The sequence below is a fragment of the Grammomys surdaster genome, unplaced genomic scaffold (genome assembly GCF_004785775.1).
Source record: "Grammomys surdaster isolate TR1022 unplaced genomic scaffold, NIH_TR_1.0 341, whole genome shotgun sequence".
In the NCBI taxonomy this organism is placed as follows: Eukaryota; Metazoa; Chordata; class Mammalia; order Rodentia; family Muridae; genus Grammomys; species Grammomys surdaster.
The window spans coordinates 883,656-904,271 of NW_021604760.1; the positions used below are offsets into that span (position 1 = coordinate 883,656).

Consider the following 20,616-nt stretch of genomic DNA (forward strand, 5'->3'; position numbering starts at 1 on the left):
GGAAGGAAGGAAGGAAGGAAGGAAGGAAGGAAGGAAGGAAGGAAGGAAGGAAGGGGAAGAAAGAACAAATGAATGAAAGAGGAAAGACATCAATGTTACTGCTTCAGAAAGTGAAAGGGGGAAGATAACTTCCACAGCAGTCATGTAAATTGAGTACCCATGTGCTTTGAAAATGAAATGATGAACCAGGGAAAAGGAGAACAGGAGTCTTTTGAGCTGGCCCAGTGTGGTGGTGCACACCTTTGATCAAACAACAGCAAAAACAATCTAGGAGCAAGGCAGTCCAAACCTCAAGAAAGGGTCATGCTCACAGCAAGGACACAACTGTGCTGTCCTGAAACCCACAGTGACCAAAGAGATCAATCAACAAGATGGAAGAAGCTGCAGAGATGGCTCAGCAGTCAAGTGCACCTACTGCTTTTGCAACAGGCTTAGGTCTAGTTCCCAGATCACACATGGCAGCTCATCACTGCCTTATAACCCAGTTCCAGGGGATCTGTCACTCTCTTCTGACTTTTATAGGCATACAGCATACACACATGCAAGCAAAACACTCATACACATGAAATAAAAATATATTTTTAAAGGATGAAAAACAATGTTCCATATTCCTGCTAGTTATATAAATGAAGACCATGGAATTACCAACATGGAGGCCATGAATAGAGCCATTCATAGGACTAGGTAGTTGTCTTGATGGGCTATGCTTCTGAGAATGAAATGGGACTGTGGGTGGATAGTAAAGTGGGGTCAAGAAAGTGGGCTTCTGTGATTTTAATACAGAAAAACAGGCTGTTTTCATCTGATGGGTGGGATCCTGAGGAGCCAAAGTGGACTGGAGAAGGGTGAGAGCTGCCTACAGACAGCCTTGACCAATGTCAGGCTGTTGGTCACAGTTGCCCATTTAAAGGATCTCCACAGCCCTCTAAAGCCTCTGCTGCTGGCAACTCAACAGCTCCCAAGTTATTAATAATAAGGGATTATTTGCCACTTTGTTAAGTTTATTATTACAGTTTAATTAAGTTTATTATTCTATAATATAAATAATTACAGAAGCAATGGAGAAAAAGATTGACCCTATGAGGGGATCCAAGGTGGCTCTGGCTTCCTTGCGGGATGAAGCTGGCATCCTAGGAGATCTGTCTCCCTTTGGCTCCCCTTGCCCCTGACCCCGCACCTTGCCCCTGGGGAGCCTATTTTGTTACTTTTGGGCCACTTGCTCAAAAATTTGTTTTTCTTGATTCAGATTCAACCTCACATAATGTCCCTTATGTGTGCATGCAACTCAATGTCTTGAATTACTCAAAGAAGGCCCTCTAAGGGAGGAGTTCCTCACAAGAATGTGTGGGGTGGAATTTTTTCTTTCTGAGTCTCTTGCCACTGTCTTTTGGCAGAAAAACTGCATACAGCAAACTAATCAAAGACTTAGAACACACTGTTAAGCAATTTAGACCCAGGTTCTAAGAGTTAATTTGAAAGTAGTAATGGGTAAAAGCAGGAAAAACAGTATGCCATGGGGAATTTTGTGGTAAGAGTCAAGAATCACAAAATGTTTTTTATTAGTGTTAATTACTCTGCTCCCTTAACCAAAGATATTAACAACACATTAGATTTCCTGCCAAGTTCCATGATGTACACAAATAAGATCTGACTCTCAGGAAGATCTTATTAGCAAGAACAGACGGCCAGGACCCATGGGCTCTAGTTTTCATACAGGAAAAAAGATACAAAATGTATGGCAGGATTTTAGACAGTAGACCATGATGTGTGCATGTACATGTATGCAGATGTGTGTGTACATGTATGTGTGCGTGTGCATGCACTCATGCACCCCAACTATAGTAAGCAGTTATTCTAAAGATTGTGAATTAAAATTGTGGGCAAAAGAAATGGAAAGTAGCTCAGTTGGTAACTGCTTTAGTAGCATGGGTGAAGCCATGGTTCTACTCCTAGTTCTGCATGAAACTGAGTGAGGAAGTCCTGGAAGGCCAGCACATAGGTGATGAAGGCAAAAGAGTCATTGGTCCAGAATCATGATCGGCTACATAGCAAGTCTGAGCTAACCTTGGGCTCTATGAGAACCTGTCTTAAAAAAATAAAACTTTGAGCAGGAAGGTCAAGAGTCTCCTTTGAATAATCAACCTACTTTTTTTTTTGTCTTTCTCAAATATATCCTACCATCAATTATAACTGTCTCTATAATGAAGAGGACAGAGAGATGTGTGAAAATAGAACTGCTATGCGGAGCACTGTGTCCTGAGAGTAAAGGTAGGAGATCTGGGCAGACATCCAGCACTAATCAGTACCTGCTTTCATCCTTAGGGTGTGAGCAAGGTCTGGAGACCCTGAACTTCTACTCTGGATATAGGGCTGGATACTAAGGATGGAGACAGCCTCAGGGATTGGCTAATGTGAGAAACCACACAAGAAACCAATAAATGGAAATGGAAGGAGTGATGTTACCTCACCAGATCTTAACACTTGTATAAAAGCACAATGTGTGTGTGTGGGGGGGGGGGGGGCTAGAGTGATGGATCAGTGATTAAGAGCACTCATTGTTCTTCCAGGGGACCCAAGTTCAATTCCAAGCACCCACATGGTGGCTCATAATTGTCTATAATGCTAGTTCTGCGGTATCAGATGCCTCTTTCTGGCCACAAAGCACACTTGTACACAGGCGAAACACTCGTGCAAATAAATTATTTTTTAAAAAATTCTTTTAAGTATAACCAGGAGCTGGAGAAATGGCTCAGTGGTTAAGAATGAATGTTGACTGCTTCCACATCAGACCTGAACCTGGTTCCCAGCACCCATGTCAGGCAGCTCGTAATTATCTATAACTCCAGCTGCAGGGGATCTGATGCTTCTGGCTTCTATGGGCGCTACTCTTCTCTCATTCTCTCTCTCTCTCTCTCTCTCTCTCTCTCTCTCTCTCTCTCTCTCCCTCTCCCTCCCTCCCTCCCTCCCTCTCTCACACATACACACACACACACTAAACATAATAATTGTGATATCAGTATACTAACAGACTAACAAACTAATAGAAGCAGATCAAACACGCACACACATAGAAATAAGTAATCAAGACTAGTCATCAATTGATACTGGTTGAATATTTGGAAATGTCTATATGGGAAAACCGAAGCTAATCAATTCAGATAGAGTGATAAAGGCAAGAGGGAAGCTTCTTGACCAGCAGTAGAACAGGATGTGCCAGACTATAGGTTCTCAGTACTTTTTCCGTCATGAGGGTCCCAGGGATGGAACTCTGGCTATCAGGCCTGGCAACAAGCACTTTCACCTACTGAGGTTCAAAAACTGACTGAAAATTTTACTTTACAAGTCAAAACAAAAGATGGGAGAAAATATGAAATCTAAATACTCAAGGCACCACCAGTAAGTATGGTTACATTGAACTCAAGTAACAATTTCAATTTGGTGCATCAGAATCTAGACACATTTCACATGAGAAGAGTCACATATGGCTAGCGGCTGGCTGAGCAGATAACACAGATATGCAGTATCTTTCTCTGTACAGTCTTCTCTTTGGATATGGCTGGTTTAAAATACAAAGCACATTTCTAAAACAATTCAGTAAATAATGCCAAGGAGATATTTATGGACCTATCCCCCCACCAAAAAAAAAAAAAACACAAAAAACTGGTATAGTACTTGTCTACCATGCATGAGATCCTGAACTCAAAAAATAAGTTTTGTACACTATAAACATGCAAAAGTCTCTTCAAGCAACTTATAAGATCCCCTATTAGATAGCTTAATTTGACAAAAGACTAAAAACCAGAAATTGAAAGGATATACCTCCTCAAATCTGCAACTCTGTCCTAGAAGAGTAACCCAAGGCCACCACTGTGAGGGCAGCTTGTCACTCTCCGGGCATCCTCAGTGCTAGGCTTGAGATGTGATTCTCTACTAAGTCTAACAGTCCCTCCCTGCCTGGCCACCACTCAGGGCTAGAAGCACATACAGACATAAATACAACACACAGTCCTGCCTCCCAGCACTGAGATGGCGACAAAATAAAGTTCCAGTGGTTAAAGGGAGTCCGTAAGTGGCATGCTTGCTAACAACCAGGAATTAAAACTTACAACGAGCCTAACTGTAGGCGCCATACATACTCCTAAAACAACCGAGGGAGCAAAAGCAGCAAGATCCGAGAATAAAGACAAAACACTGAAAAGTCATGTAAAGAACAAAAGCAGCCACGCCAAAAATTAATTTGGGGGTGTGCAGGATACACCAACTTGACACAAGCTAGAGTCATCAGAGAGGAGAGAATCTTAATTGAAAACACATGCCTCCATAAGACCCTGCTGAAGGACATCTCTTAGTTAATGATCAATAGGGGAAGGTCCAGCCCACTGTGGGCTGGGGGTGCTGCGTTCTGTAAGAAAGCAGGAATAAGCCTGCTGTAAGGTTCTGTAAGAAAGGGGAACAAGCCAGTAAGCAGCACCCCTCTATGGCCTCGGCCTCTGCTCCTGCCTCCAGGTTCTGGCCCTGTTTGAGTTCCTGTCCTTACTTTTAAACAATGAACATTGATCTGAAAGAGTAAGCCAAACAAACCCTTCTCTCTCCAACTTGCTTTATGGTCAAGCAATGACATTTTGTCGCAGCAATAAAAACCTTAACTAAAAATAGCAAGGTATAGAGGTGCAACCCTTTAGTTCCAATGCTAGGAGGAAGAGGCAGGCAAATCTCTGTGACTTTGAGGACAGCCTGGTTATACAGTGAGTTCCTGGCTAGCCAGGCTATATAGTGAATAAGGTTACCTCTGAGGACACCCTCTTTGGTAGGTTGCTAGATTGATATGTATTTTAATGTAGCTCCATAAGGCATATCTGTTTTTGCTCACAAATTTTTTTTTTGAATACTGGGTATACTCTGATATTTTGGAGGACAAAACTAGTTACTAGTTACTAGTCAATTAGTTACTAGTGCTCTGAATTTCAAAGGAGATGTAAGTGTGAATGACTGTGGTGGAAAATGTTTAATAGAAGAGGAAATAGGCCAGGTGAACATGTTCCTGTAAAAATTTCCTCTGGGTATCATCTAGTACCATAGGGATTGCTTAAAATTTTATTTTAATTATTATTACTGTAGACAGGGGCCTTGGGTGTGTTGGTTTGTGTCATGTGTGAAGGTTAGAAGACAATTCTGTAGAGTTGGTTTTCTCCTTCTACCTTTGTGTGGGTTCTGGAGATCAAACTCAGATGATCAGAATAACAGGGCAAGTTCCCTTAGCTGCTGTGCTATCTTACCAGCCCCTTGTATAGTTAGTTCCTGATTAGGACTTTCTCTTTGCTATAAAAGGGGAGAAACCATAGGGAAATTGTCTCAGTGAGGGTATGAATTTTCAGAAAGCATGTAATTGTACACCTTGATTGTTAAACAGATCACAGTGCTGAAATGATCAAGAAGTCATGATATAAGCCGGGCGGTGGTGGTGCACACCTGTAATCCCAGCACTTGGGAGGCAGAGGCAGGCGGATTTCTGAGTTCGAGGCCAGCCTGGTCTATAGAATGAGTTCCAGGACAGACAAAACTACACAGAAACCCTGTCTCGAAACCCCCCCCCCAAAAAAAAAGAAGTCATGATATAGAAAAATTTCGGGACTTGTATGTATTGAAATTTAGGTGAAACAATTATAGAGCAATTTTCTCCTGACCAGAGAACCTCTTGACCATGAACCCTCTTGCTTGGGTTACTTCTGGGAGGCAGAGTAGAGAAGCTAGAGTAGTTATTGATAAGTACATCTTCATCCAGCTTAGGAAAGAACAATTTGATGACTAGGGAGAAGGTACGTGAAGACAACATGTGTTCGTGTCACACTGATTTTTGATTTTTGAAAAACAATTTCATAGAATATAGATGACTTGTTTGACCTCTTGGAGCCTCTGATTCCTCCTCTTTGGTAGGACAGTCTGCTTCTGAAGCTTATCTGTCAAATACTAGCCATAATATATTGAAATCCACCCTGCCAGTGTTCTGTAAGTGCTCTGTCAGTTGCTATAATTCCTAACAATTATACTGAAGGCTTCCATGCTTGCTCATAGCCGGTTTAACAATGATGTCAGCCCAGGAACACAAAACAGCTGCATGCTCGGAAACAGCCCACATAAGAACTTGTATCTGTTACTTCAAGAAAAGAGGCTTCAAGTGATACCCCAGATCACATTCTTTAAAGGGTTATCAAATAGCTGTTGTCTCCCAAAAAACGTCTCCTCTAACGGGCAGGCTTTGTGTAGAAATCGTAGTCCATAACAACTCTTCTAGATTCAATGATTCTGAAGTGCCTTCCGGCTCTTGGGAATAAACTTAAGTCCAGACTTAGGCAGACAAGACTCAGTGTGGCACGCCACTACAGTTTCAAACTCTTCATCCTAACGATACCTAAACTAAGAAAGACTAGACATGCATCACCATCTCACCACTTTAAAGTGACTAAAATTAAGGTCTTTTCCTATGAACAGGAAATGCTGAACCTAGCCCACAGCTCTCTACTGTAAATAGATAGCTAGCTTATAATAACTTCATCCCGATGCAAAGCCTTTCTTCTGAGAAAGCACTTTTAAAGCACAGATCGGGTCAAGCTGTCTCTGAATAAAACAACAGAGGGACCTGGACATTTGCATCATTATGCATTTTATTATGTTTGTCTTTTAATGCAAGCCCTCGGCTGCATTCTGGTTTTTAGCATAGTTCTGGTTCTCACTGAAGTTTCAAACCTAGCTTTAAGTTACTAGTCAACGGTCACATGCTGGAATGAAGTTGGTGGATTAACTGAAATTAAAGCCTCCACCCTTCTCAAGCACCCGCTAATTATTTATGTTCAAGCTCACCAACACCATGCTTTAATGCAGGAGGCAGCTCACTCCATGCTAGCTATAAACAAACAGAATCTGGCCTTTTAAGTATCTTGACTGTATAGAGCACTGAACGAGGAAGGTGCAGGGGCGGGGAGAGAATTCTAGAAAGAGGAAAGAAAAAAGCATCACAAGGCAGCAGCTGTTTCAATGCCAGAACCTTCCACCAAGATGACCCACTTCACGTTGTTCGCCCTGGTCTGACCACTTCATTATCAGAACTTCACGAGGCAGATATTAGGATTCTCTTACACAAACTATATTGTATATAAACTGTGGGTCAAAAGGGGCTGGGGAGGACTGTTTGCCATGACCAAAAAGGACATACAGATAGATGCCAGACGCCAGAATGGGGAGTCTGAGTATAAAGCCCAGATGCTTATTTTCTGCATTAGACAAAAACATATTTCGATATTTTTAGATTTAGGGAATTCAAAGATATTCATAACAAAAGGAAATGTTTCCAAGATACATCAGGAATGGTTGTGAACCATCAGCAAGTTCTCAGCACCTGAATGTAAGGGTGTCACTGTCATGCAGGGAGAGACTCTATACAAGTAGGATAGGTAAGAGGCCAACCTCTAGTGAGGACTGCTGGGAAGGAGCAAGGGAGCCCCGTGGAAAGGCAAGGCAAAGCCAGGGAGCACCCAGGCCTCGGCTCCTTACCTGCTGAACCTCACTCTCTCCATTCGAGATCTTCTCTGTGTAAACCAAGGAGTTGAAGATCCTCTGCAACAAAAGAGAAAAACGAACATTAGATTTTCTAAGGAAGAGTCACTCTCTCTATGTGTGTGAACGGTTTGTTGAATACAGCATAAATAGATTCAAATAGGAAAAAAATCTTAATTAAAAGACTGCGATTTTTACAGAGAGAGACCCAAATATCAGCCAAAGTCAATCACCCGTATTTATTTAAGCATTACCCAGGCACTATAGTGAAATAAACCAGATGTTACACTAGATTTTTCATTTTCAAAAATACATTTAATTACAGATTTCCGGAGCCCATGCCATTTTATCTGGCTGCCACAGTCTGACAAAGTTGTGTTTCTCATTTAAATCCTGCACTCCCTGAATGCCGTAATTGTTTACAGACCCTAAAATCTAATGTAATAAAAACTCTTTGAAAAGAATTCCTTCCATGTTCTCTCATGTCCCCATCCAGCCGGTACCTACTCCGTATTATCTCACTTTCATTACTCAAACACCCCCTCAGGAGAGCAACAGAGATACTTGCCAAGTATGTGTGGCCCCAAGAGAAGATGCCGATTTTATGCCAGCAAAGATACCAGGCCAGACTGTGGCACATCGGTGGCGCACAGATTCTTCTGCATGCCCCTGCCTAGCTCAGTCACATCTCCTCCTCCACACACCCTGAAGTTAACATCTCTCTGTAGACTGGAGACTCAGCTGGAATATGTAACAAAAGTAGAAAAGGAGAAACCAGGCTGTGCGCACCTTGAGGGTGGGGGTGGGGCAGGGCGCGAGCCGCACCATCATGGGTTTGTCTTAAAGCTTTAAAGGTGCCGAGGAACTCTCTACATGAATCAGGAGTCAGACCTGAAGATGTCAGCCAAAGTTTTGTTTCTCCTCTCTATCCTGTTGCCAAGCATCTGTCGGCATCTGGGAAAGGATCCCAGACACACCTGTGTGGCTGTGGCAAGAAGAGTAATGCCAAGCTCATCAAGCCCGGTGCCCCCAGCGTGGAAATGAAGGGAGGACACATGGCAGGGGCTTGGCAGGGGGCAGGCGGGGGCAGAGGGTGGAGAAAGCAAACACAGGAGGACCGCGATGGAATTACAGCTTTGAAAATTATAATTATGAATCATCACGGTACCTCCCATCATTCCCCATGTGCCATGCTCATTCATTCAGCAGATGCTGCCTTTCCCCATTAAAAACAACCCTACAGGAGGAATGTTTTCCTTTATAACTTAATTATGTTTGTTTAGTTTATTTACTTATTCATTTCCTCCCAATTCCTTGTCTCTGTCTACCTCTCTGTCTCTCTCTCTCACTTTGGGGAGTTAGTTCTCTCTTTCTACCATGTAGGTCCCAGGAATGATACTTGGGTCTCTAGGTTTGCCAGTCAGCAGCTTTACACACTGAGCGGTGATCAGCCCAGAAATGTTTCCATGACTGTCTTGTAGTAGTGCTCATGACAACAACAACGCTGGTTAAGATCTGTGCAATGTTTACTCTGAGATAAAGATGCGAGCGTGCTGTAGCCACTCACACTTCTCCTTCTTCATAAGTTTCTATATGGCAGTCATTTGTTTCTTAAGAGGGGGGTTTCACTGTATATTACAGAATTTACCACATAGTCTAGGCTGGCCTTGTCCTCTGCCTTTATTTCTCTTGCCTCAGCCTCTTTAGTACTCTTCTATGTCTAGCTTAAATTGGTTTTATAAAACACCTTCCTGAAAGACACTATTTTTTTTTTAATTTTCTTTTTATTTACACGTATGTAGGTATGCCTGTGTGAAGGTATATGTGTCTGAGTGCAGGTGTTCTTGGAGCCCAGGTGTTACAGCAGCTGTGTGGCACCTGCTATGAGTGCTGAGAAACAAACCCAGGTCTGTACAAGTGGGTCCCCCTGGTACTCTTAACAGCTGGGCCATCTCTCCAGCCCTGACAGACACTATTGTTATGCCAATAGACAGAAACAGAATCCTAGAGCAATGCATTTGTAGTCTTCCTGTGCCTATTTCTCAAATGACTATACTTATAAAGACAAGACCAAGAGCTTTCTTTGGAAGCTTAAAAAGTTGATCAAAATCACTCAGGGCAAGGCTGGAATTTGAAGCCAGGCAAAGTGGCTCCAGAGCTGACACTCCTGATACTGTGTGTCTTGTTAGGATTTGCTTGCTGGTTATGTTTTGCATAACAAATTTGTAACCAAGATATGTCAGGCCTTTGCCTTAACTGGCAGCAAACCCTAACTAGAACTAGTGCTTATTTATAGCACTCATTAATCCACTAATCAGTCATGGTTCACACATAGCATTCTGTTCCAGATGCCATTGGTGGTCATTTTACAATCAAGGGGAATTAGGATTCTGAACCCTAAAGCACATCTCATTTTTGAAATGAAATTATGGGGCTGGGAATGTGGCCTAATGACCGAATACCTGCCTAATATGAGCTCTAGATTCCATATTCCATACCACACGCCCCAGGAGATAAAATGGGACAGGTGGTGTGTGTGTGTGTGTGTGTGTGTGTGTGTGTGTGTGTGTATGCACGTGCATGTGTGCACGCACGTGTCTGCCATCCCTGCAGTTCTAAGTTCCCAGTTCTCCAAAGCCTAATTCAAATATCATCACTCACTGTGAGCCCAGAATGTATTCTAGACTTTTTTTTTTTTTTTAGAATTTCCTTTTCAAAAAGATGCTCAGTTAATTTTCATTAAAAATTAACCTAACTGGAGCAGTGGTTCCAGGTCTTGGTAAACATACTCACTGTCTTCCTCTACCATAGCAAGGGTACCACAGTGGGAGGCTCCAAGGAGGTTGATCAGATCCACTGTGCTCAAGCCAACACTTTCAGTGGCCAAGTGTGGTGTTCCTTCCTTCTTAAGAGGAAAGGGAATTAATAATAGTTCTAAGGACGCTTCAGGGCTAGTTCACAAGATTACTTCAATTTCTATCAAGCTTGTGATTTTTAACAGCAATGGGGCAAACTGGTATTGGGTGAGGCAGAATTGAGATAGGATTTCTCTGTATAGCCTTGGCTTCCTGGAACTCACTTTGTAAACCAGGCTGGCCTTGAACTCAGATCTGCCTGCCTCTGCCGCCCGAGTGCTAGGATTAAAGGAATGTGCCACCACTGCCTGCAGGGATAGTATTTTTATGTAGTTCATTCTTTGACTTGCAAAGATTTCTATATTGTCTATACCTAATACATTTATGTTGATAAGAAAAAAATAACTAACCAGTCCTAGATGTGTGCAGTAGTGATTCGGTAGACTCTGAATTGAGCACACTCCTCTAGCCACCACAGGACTGAGTGACAGGGTTATCATCCAAAGTAAACAGTCTTCAAATCTTTCCCCTGGTGCCAACATTGGGGACTAGCATGAAACATCAGTGAGAGGCCAGAAGAACATATACAAGTTACAACTGGTACAAAAATTAAAAGTTGGCTTATGTGTGTGTATTCAAAAAAAAAAAATCACACAATACAGAGCAATTTTCATCATGCTTTAAAAGAGCTATGCTTTAGCTGGGAGTAGGAGGAGCTATGCTCTAGCTGTGGGGGGCGGAGCTACGCTGTAGCTGGGAGGAGGGGGAGCTATGTTCTAGCTGTGGGGGAGGGTTGTGCTCTGGCTGAGGGGGGAGGGTTGTGCTCTAGCTGGGCAGTGGGGGTAATAAAAAAGAGCTATGCTCAGCTCCCCAAAGCTTACAATTTTTATGGCTTATAATTTCACATCAATTACTACACTTAGTCTTCATAATTGCTTGTGTAGGCAGGGCCAGGTATTTTACAGATTTGAAAACTACTGCATGAAAGTTAGGAACTATGTCCCAGGTAAAAACTTGAGGTGCTGAAGTCTGAACCTAGGTCTTGAATTAAATACGAGCTGTGCACTTAGCTGAGCTATCCAACAAACTTTGTTCACATCACCTTGCTGGTTAGAATGATCTAGGAGTCCTCTGCAGAACCTGGGCTCGGGGCATGGGTGGCGGAGATGAAGCCCATGGAAATGTGAGCTGTTCCTGCTTTATTTCAAGCAAGGTGTAAAATTTTGGGAACAATCAGAGTCCCAGACAGTCTCTCGTTCTCGCTCTCTCACTCTCTCGCTCTCTCGCTCTCTCTCTGGTGGGGGGGGGGGGGATAATGCAAAAGACAGGAATTCAAAAGTATGGAACCTAGCTGACATTTTGGTGACTTTGAGGTGAATGTTTCTTGGATATTAGAGGACCAGAAGGACTAAAGAACTAGAAAGAAATAGAACGTTTCTTGGTTCTTAGAGGATGTGGAAAGGAACTGTCGCCCTAGAACATACGACTGATGGGCATTCTTGACAGGTCGGAACCTTCTTTCCTTCCTTTGGATAAGTCACTTACAGTAACAATTGGGGGTGGGGATTAGGAAGTAGGGCTGCCATTCTGTACACCAAATTGTCACTTTCCTTGACCCTAGCTTTTGTTTTTTATTGGGTTTTTTTTTTTTTTTGAGACAGTTTCTGTGTAGCCCTGGCTGTCCTGGAACTCAACTCTCTAGATCAGGCTGGCTTCAAACTAAAGAGATCCACCTGCCTCTGTCTCCCAGGTGCTAGACACTCATGAACTCTTAATTTGACCACAATCCTAAGAAGCAAAAGTGTTCCTCGCTTTGCAAAGTCCTGGAAGTGAAGTGCAAAGACACTAGCTACCCGATCTCTCCCATTCCTCATTCCTGCTTTGAAACTTTCAACTATAAAAGTGAAAATATCTTTTATAGGTATGGAGACTTAAAGTTAGTTTTAAATAAAAATATTTCACTGAATCCCTGCTATCAAATTTATTTCCATAATTAAAAGAAAGCAAAAAATGTCTTATTTTGCTCATGGGATCTGCGTTAATGTACATGTTGCAAAGCTGACTGCATCATCTGAAGCCAATGACCCGACAACTCCCATCCTTGACAGACACTTGATGGAGATGTGGCTATGTGCTCACTAAGGCAAGTATATGGAGCATACAGGTGCCGGATTTCCAACAGCTCAAACCCAGAAGCAGCTCACATGCTGATCCACACAGGAGCTGAACTGATGCACACTCAGAATGTCCAAACCCCAGGAAACTCGATGGGAATGAGCACAGGGCAGCAGCAAAGCTCATCACTACCACATTACATCACCACACGATTCTTACAAACGTTGAGGGAAAGAAGCCTGATGCTGGAATGCCTCAAGAGTATAATTCCATTCATGCCATGGCAAAACGAGGCAAAAACAAATCTGTCCTGGAAGAGTCTGGATAGTGGATATCGTTCCTGGAGAATGAGTAGAACAGGAAACGGCAGAAACTTCTGGAAACCTACAATGTTCATTTCAATGTTACACTTAAATTATTTGGGGCTGTGTTCTGTGTTCTGGTTTGCAAATAAATCTGAACGCTGTCCTTTTTAAATGCATTTGTATGTGCACAAGTGCTTGCGTGAATGCAAGGGTGCATATGTACACATGCGTGTGGAAGCCAAAGACAACCTCAGGTGCCAGCCCCAGAAGCATCATCTATCTCTTTTGAATACAGGGTCTCATGGGATTGGAGCTCATCAATTAGGCTAGGCTGGCTATGAAGTCCAAGGGACCTCCTGGCTTCACTGCCCAACACTTAAGTTAGAAGCTAGCACCAGCATTCCTGGCTTTTCAAGTGGGTGCTATGGATATAACTCAGGGTCTCATGCTTGTGAATCAATCTCCAAACTGACCAGGGTATCAACTCCACCCTTAAGCTGTATGCTTCTTTCCAGTATGTATTTCAGTAAATTTATGCTAAGCATGCATTCTAGACAGTCTCTTTGAAATACACTCAGCCCAAATTTTCTCATATGTATTCAAAAATGTATTTAGATAAGGAGGAGTGTTTACTGAACTGTTATAAATAGTTATCAAGAAAAACATAAATTCAATCCCTTATTTGGATGACCCTGGGCTATCCCAATTAGAGACACCTCCCAATTCACAGACCAAGTCTCCCAAGCTTTCCCTAATGCTCTATATAAATTATACCTACACATTCATTTTAAGGATGTAAAAATTCTCAATTTTTTTTAATGATTCTTCGTTCTTCAGATGTTTACCCAATGCATTGTATAAGCCTGAATTTTCTGTGCTTAAAAAGATACCTTTACCTGAGTTTCATTGGGCTCAGATATTTTAAACATAACACAATTTAACATAGTCTGCCATTTGTACATTCTGTTCTTAAGCACTACCTGTCTCCTTTCTTCCCCCTTAAAAGATGTTCCAGTCAAGGTTAAAAATTAGAGAGGTACGATTGAATATAGTTCCTCCTAGAAATTGTCAGAAAGGGGGAAAAACAAAAAGATTCCTTTTCAGCTTCAATCCCTTTTCCTTTTCCCACCCTCCAAAGTGTTAAGGACTACAGTTAGTCGAAGCCTGGTCCTTCCCTGGCCCCACTCCGGGATTTACTGATCCCTACACGTAACTCAGTCTCCCCCCACCAACCCAACAAAACCTTCTATTTAATTAAGCTTAACAGATGGCAAAAGAACTTGTTTGTTGGAACAGGAACAACTACAAGTGTGTTTAATAAGATGGTCAGTCCAGACAGAAGGCCCCCACCTTTACTCCACTACCTGCCTTGCCAAACTTTAACAAGATGCTTAAATGAAAGCTATAGCACAATACCACAGTGAAGGAATAAATACCCCAACCAGCCTAATGAGATGCTGTGGGTCTCCTTCCCGGCTCTTGGCTAAGAAACTAAGGAATGTGTTTCTACTCCAAAGCTTATTCTCATGCTGTTTTATGGGCCTCTGTGGCCAGTCCATATGGCTGACAGTTCACTAACAGCTTCATCCAGCTCGGGGTCTGTTGCTGTGATTCTAGCGATTGTGGATAAAGAGGAGGAAAATAAAGGCTAATGTTGTTATCTCAGCAAGCTGACCACCAGGAATCACTGAAATACCAGTACCGGCACTTAAAGAAATTCCAAAATCACTGGAGAATGAATCAATGTTAACTGAAGTGTTTGGGGGGAAATGAAGCGTATGTGTACCCCACGAATAATCCTTTACCCGATTTGGGTCCCTTCAGCTCGGATTAGACAGAATCTTATTTTGGCCAGACTGTTTAAGCTCACACTGTTCCACACCTGGAAGGCCGAGGAGAAAGGCCTTTCTCAGAGAAGCCTGATCGTTTTGAGCTCTGCTGCAAAACAGCCTTTTCCTTAATCCATGAACTTGCTCATTCTGGGCATGAGACTCGAAAGCTTGCTGACAGTATTGGAAGGTTAGCCCCTAAAATAAAACTTTAAAGTAAACAAAACATCCAACAAGGGACAAATCAGAAGCAAGGCATGCACACAGCTGTCAAAAACATGGTTTATAATAACTTGTTACTGTTAGTATTTTTAGAGTAGCATTTAAATAAATAGTATTCTTCTGCGTGTGTAGGTGCGCTGTGGACAGTGTTATGATCTATATGACAAGGGACCAAAGTGTACTCCAGTATCTCATAAAACATAATTTAAAAATATTTGCAATGTTTACCACAGCCTTTCAGGGTGATGATAACAAACCGCTCAGGATCTCCAAGTTGTGACTCTTATCTTTTGCCAGAAGCCAAAAATTCCTTGACTCTGTCCTGGCTAGAAGCCAAAAACACCAGAAGGGGATTCTGGCTCGGCTCTGACTTCTCGTTCTTGTTCTTCTCCTTTTATGCCACCTAGAAGCTATACGCAAGGACATGAGCATATCTGAGAGGTACGTGGACACCCTGGGGGTGGGCCAAAGTGACTGATCAGTTCATCTCTCTTTGTCTCACCCCACTTTCTGATATAAGTAGGTCTCATCAAAACCCCTTGACCAACAAGTTGATGGCCACCTGTCTCTTGGGACCCATTCTGTACAGAAATCCTATGGCTTCTTGTCTCTTAAATTCTCACCTATAATCTCACAATAAAGCTCTATGCTAAATCCACCTTCCTACTGTCTGTGACTGGGAGACAAAGGACTGGGAAGATATTGGCTTTGGGAGGCTCTGGTATCTGCTTAGCCCAGCGCTCTAGCTTCCTAAGTCATGCCCCCTGCGGTGAGAGAGACTTTGCCACTGAAGGGCCCCAGCTTTTCCCTCATATTGTTTTTTAGTTGAAGAAACTAAGGATCTGAGGTTTGACTTGCCTTGAATCCAGCTGCAAAGCAAGACTTACTCAAAGTGCATGTGAAAGAAATGACGTATATCAAACAGAGACACTGAGCAAATGAGAGCTGGGCTTGTCTGTAAGTAGTGAATTTAAATATATTTTAATTTAAATATATTCTTTCCTCCCCCTTTCCCACAATCACACACACACATACACTTTTCAAAGACAAGGCAAACTCAAAGCAGGGTATGCACTCTGAGATTCAACCAGAACACACAATAAATACACAAACAAACAAACAAACGAATGAATGAATGGACAAATATCATCTGCACTTGATCATGCTGCTTGTGTGGGAGAAAATAAAATGTGGGGGTTCACACCTGACCCTTGCCATAAAAACTAGATTCTGAACACCACAGAGCCTGGCAGCGGATAAACCAAGCTGCTCTAGTTACATAACAAAGAAGAAAGCTTAGTTACAGAAACCTGTTTGAGGAAGAAGCTTACACTGGAGAATTTAGAAGAAATGAATAACACAACAGAAGGCCTTACACCAACCAATTCCAGCGCAGGTCCAGCCCTTCACTAACCAATTACAGCCCAGGTCCAAGTCCAACCCCACAGACTTCCTTTGTTTGTTTCAAAAACCGCTGGGAACAAGGATAATAGCTAACCCTTGAATGATGCTTATAGTCTGCCAGGTGCTGGCACCTGACATAAATGAGCTCTTCTAGCTCAAAATGAAAATGCCATAAGCACGAAGGGAGATATAGTTAGTATAACAAAAGTTATATTTTTTTTATGCTGACGGTCCTCACACAATGTCCACACTCTAAATTCCTAACCACAATCCGAGGCCTATCCTCCTAAGACTGCTCACCTGTGAAGGCCAGGTCCAGGCCTCTAACAGAAGCCTCTGAATCGAGAGTCAGGATCCTGGAGGAGACTCTTCAGCTGTAGGCCAGATTAAGGTGGTATCTCCCCAGATGTGCAGAGCAGAGCATTGCTCTTGGTCTCTGCTTATGTACTGTCCAGCAGGTGTCATGGGGTTCTAGGACTGTGTCTAGTTATCTTGAATGAGTGATGTTGCTGGGTTCTGGTTATTAGGTGCAGCCTTGGGTGTGGTGGGGTTCCTGATGAGGCTGTTTCTATATGTCTAAAGGGCATTTTTCACTATGTTCATCACCCATGACACTGAAGACATTGCTAATGTGCTGTGGTCACCACCGTGTTAACATTTCTAATTCTATTGGTCCATCCTGTTGTACATAATCTTTTCAAAAGATTACGTATACTCTCTTACTGGCAGTCATTCTATGATAGCTGTAAAGCAAAAACCCCTCAGTAGATATCTAGGCACTGAAGCGCACACGCCCACTGAAGCGCACACACCCTCAGTGGAATGAGGAGGTGATGGTGAGTGCTCCCTTCTGTAGGAGTGCTGTAGTGGAGTCACAATTAAAGTAATATGTTTCCTGTAGAAAAATTGAAAATGCTTAAAGCAGAAAAAAAGAAGTCTGTCTGACTGCTCAGGGGAAACCAGTGTTGTTTATATTTTACCTCATTTCCTTCCAGACTTCTTGAGTGTCTAGCTCCAAGCCTTGTTGTAATTCTCTACAAATTAGTTTAGGCCTTAACTCCCGGCCACACTACATTACACATGGTAAGTATAAATGATTCGTGTCCCTGTTAAACTAGTTTATTAAGCCATACAGATGGCTATTGTATTTTAGTTGTTTGCTCAACCAGCTAGCAAAAAGAAGGTATCTTTTTAATCCTTGAGATTAAAAAACAAAAACAAAAGCAAAACAAAAAACTGAAAATCTCCCATTCTTTCAACACAGTCCTTGAACATCAATGTTCTCTTCCCAGTTCCTTGAAGCTCAGCTCTAACACACACACCCCGCTACCACCACCACCACCACCACCACCACCACCACCACCACCACCACCACTAATAGTGGATCACACAAATTGAGAGTTCCTTGATCTGATGGCCTTTCACTTTTACATCCTTCAAACCAAGCTCATCTCTGAATAGTAAAGTACATGGGTGAGTCTCAAGTGGATGACAAGTGTCATCTTCACAAACAGCAGCCTCTTTGGGTTCACCATACCCCTCAAAAGGTATTACAAGAAGAAAGAAAACAGCAGGCCCTCTGAGTTAGCAGGGGAAACTATAAAGTCATCTCAGCCAACAAAATTTCTGGTTGTGATCACTTGACTTCCAGTTGGAGCATTCAAAAGCAAGAGAGCTGTTGGGTAAACTGCCCAGAGAACAAAGGGAAACAGAACAAGGCGGAAATGCTTGCTTAAGTGCAATAAAGGTTAGGAGGGGTTGTTGGGGTTTTGTTGTTGTTGTTTTGGCTTTCAAAGGGGATAAAGCAGAGCAAATTGAGTCAGCATGTTAGAAAAAGCCAGACTGTGGCCAGTGCAATAGCTGTAAGTGATATTCAGGACAATGTGCCAGGCAGCCGCTTGGACATGGAAAATGGAATTGCCCAAACGCTCTGCCAACGGTGCCAAATGTTCCCTCCTGCTTCCACCCTCCTCACCCATCTACCCCGTCATATCCCTACAGCCTCCGTTTGGTTTCATCTTGAAAGGGTATTTAATAACTGCACATTTATTCTTGGGGGTGGCATTTCAATATTGCATACACCTTCCATATTCTGCATGTGAAAAACAAAATGAAACCATAAATGCATAGATTTCTATGCATTGTCCAGACTTTTCATGCTGGTACTTAGCTAAACTGTAGCCAACCTTGTTAGAATCAGAAGCCATGCAGAATAAATGAGTGAATGAACAAATAAGTGAGTGAATTTAAAAGAACATGGTGGTCCTGTGCTGTCAAGGAGTTTATACACTCACTGTGAGGGGAATTTAATTTAAAGAAGGGGGAGGGGAAAGAGGACCCGAGCTAAGCAATGCCATACAGAGTCTTTCTAGGTCTGACTGCTTGGTACAGGCTCAGCATGCTGTCCAAGTTCACAGAGGGGAAGATGGCTGAAGGAAGCCACAGGCTTGACTTTGGGGCAGCATTTAAATAGGAATAGAGAAAAAGAACTTGAGAAGAAAGCAATTCTGAGCATCTGCTCAGAAGGTCTGTCACATAGTAGGAAATACTAATGAAAATATTTACTAAGCTTCTCTTTTAGATCAGGAGAAGTTCCTGACCCTAGGGATTCCAGAACATCCTTGTCCGTGTTCAGTCTACATTGCAGGCCCCTTGGCCTCAAGAAAATTCTTCTAAAGGACTTGCTGCTAAGTGTGGGACAATATGAAAGATCAGACTGAGCTTTTAGGCTCTAAAAAGAGGCCCCTGCCTGGGCTGATGATAATGACCGAAGACATATGTGGTAACGAAGAGTCTGCTTTCCCAGGGCAGAGTGGCAATGAAACAGAACTGAATGGAACAGAAAAGATGGGGTTAGGCCGGAGGACTGCAAGCCAGGAAGAAGAGCTGGAAATTATGCAAATGAGTTGGCGCTTGGTGAGGTCTTTGAATGGGTAACCAAATAAATGTGTGTGTGCCAAGAAATAAAAAGCTGTGAAAAGGATTTAATCTTTACAATCAATCCTCATGCTTAGAGCCAGAGACCCACTTCCCGGAGCCGATCATGCATCTTCTCATAAAAGCAAAATACATATGGTCCTTATAGACACCCAAGGGTTAACCTACCCAGGGTCTGTGACAAGTCCAGGAACCGATTGATCCAGATCATCTGCGAGTGAGCTTCAAGGACCTGGATTTGTAGCTTCCCAAGGGTCTCATCTCTGTAGATTATATCACCCTCCGAGGGATACAATCTGCCTGACTCAGTTTGCTGTCCATCCCTACAGTGCTTGAGTGAGGTTGCATTATGGAAGGAGACTGAGAAACAGTTGTCTGAAAAAAACATTTCAAATAACTTAATACAGAACAACTGTTGGAATTTAAACTAAGTTGCAATCTTGCATTCTGGAATTAATGAGATTTCTGCTAATTAAAAAAAGACATTTATTTATTTTGTGTGTGTGCACATATGTGGATGTCAGAGTTGGATAACTCCCTGGGGTTGGTTCTCTCCTGTTATGTGGGTTCTGGGAATTGAACTCAAGTCCTTAGACATGGTAACAAGTGCCATCCTGACAACAGCCCTGAATACTGTGTTCCTTGTGTATTTTTCAAATACTCATTAATATAGGATCCAAAAACATGTGATTCTGGTATGTGCTTTATGGAACACATGCTTTAGGCTGGCCATGATGGCATCAGAAGTAATCCCAACACTCAGAAGAATGAGGCATGAGTTTGAGGAAAGCTACATAGGTGATACCCTGTATCAGAAGAAAGCTAAATAGATGCCCTTCCAGCATAATCGTCATGCCAAACTTACACAAAACTTCAGGAACAGTGACAAAATGCAGCTCTGTTCACACTAGCTCTACAGTCAGGATGGTCACTTGGCCTCCCATGGCTGAGTTTCTCTTCATTTACAAAATGCAAACCTGAGCAAAAAGTGATGGTGCATATCTGCAATCCTAGCACCTGGAAGTCTAAAGCAGGAAGAAAAGAGTTCAAGGCTGCCTGGGCTATACAGTGAAACTGTCCCAAGAAATTAGTTAAAAGGAGAAGTCAAGTTCGATCCTACAAAATACTAGGTGTAGTGGTTTGAATGCTTGGCCCACAGGGAGTGACACTATTAGGAGGTGTGTCCTTATTGGAATAGATGTGTCCTTGTTAAAGGAAGTGTGTCACTGTGGGGGTGGGCTTTGAGGCTACTGTACTTAAGCTCCACCCAGTGTGGAAGAGAGTTTCTCCTGGTCGTCTTCAGGTCATGATGTAGATGTCTCAGTTCTTTCTGTAGCACGGTAGCTGCTTGTACGATGCCATGCTCCCTGCCATGATGATAAGGGACTGAACCTCTGA

At 42.6% G+C, this 20,616-nt stretch overlaps 1 protein-coding gene across 1 annotated transcript in view; it reads right to left on the reverse strand.

Moving 5' to 3' along the window:
- Cachd1 (cache domain containing 1) overlaps positions 1-20,616 on the reverse strand; it is a 220,359-nt gene that overhangs the window by 127,392 nt on the left and 72,351 nt on the right. The window contains exon 2 of the mRNA XM_028778781.1: positions 7,549-7,611. Coding sequence (XP_028634614.1) covers positions 7,549-7,611 — 63 coding nt within the window. The remainder of the gene's footprint in view (positions 1-7,548; positions 7,612-20,616) is intronic.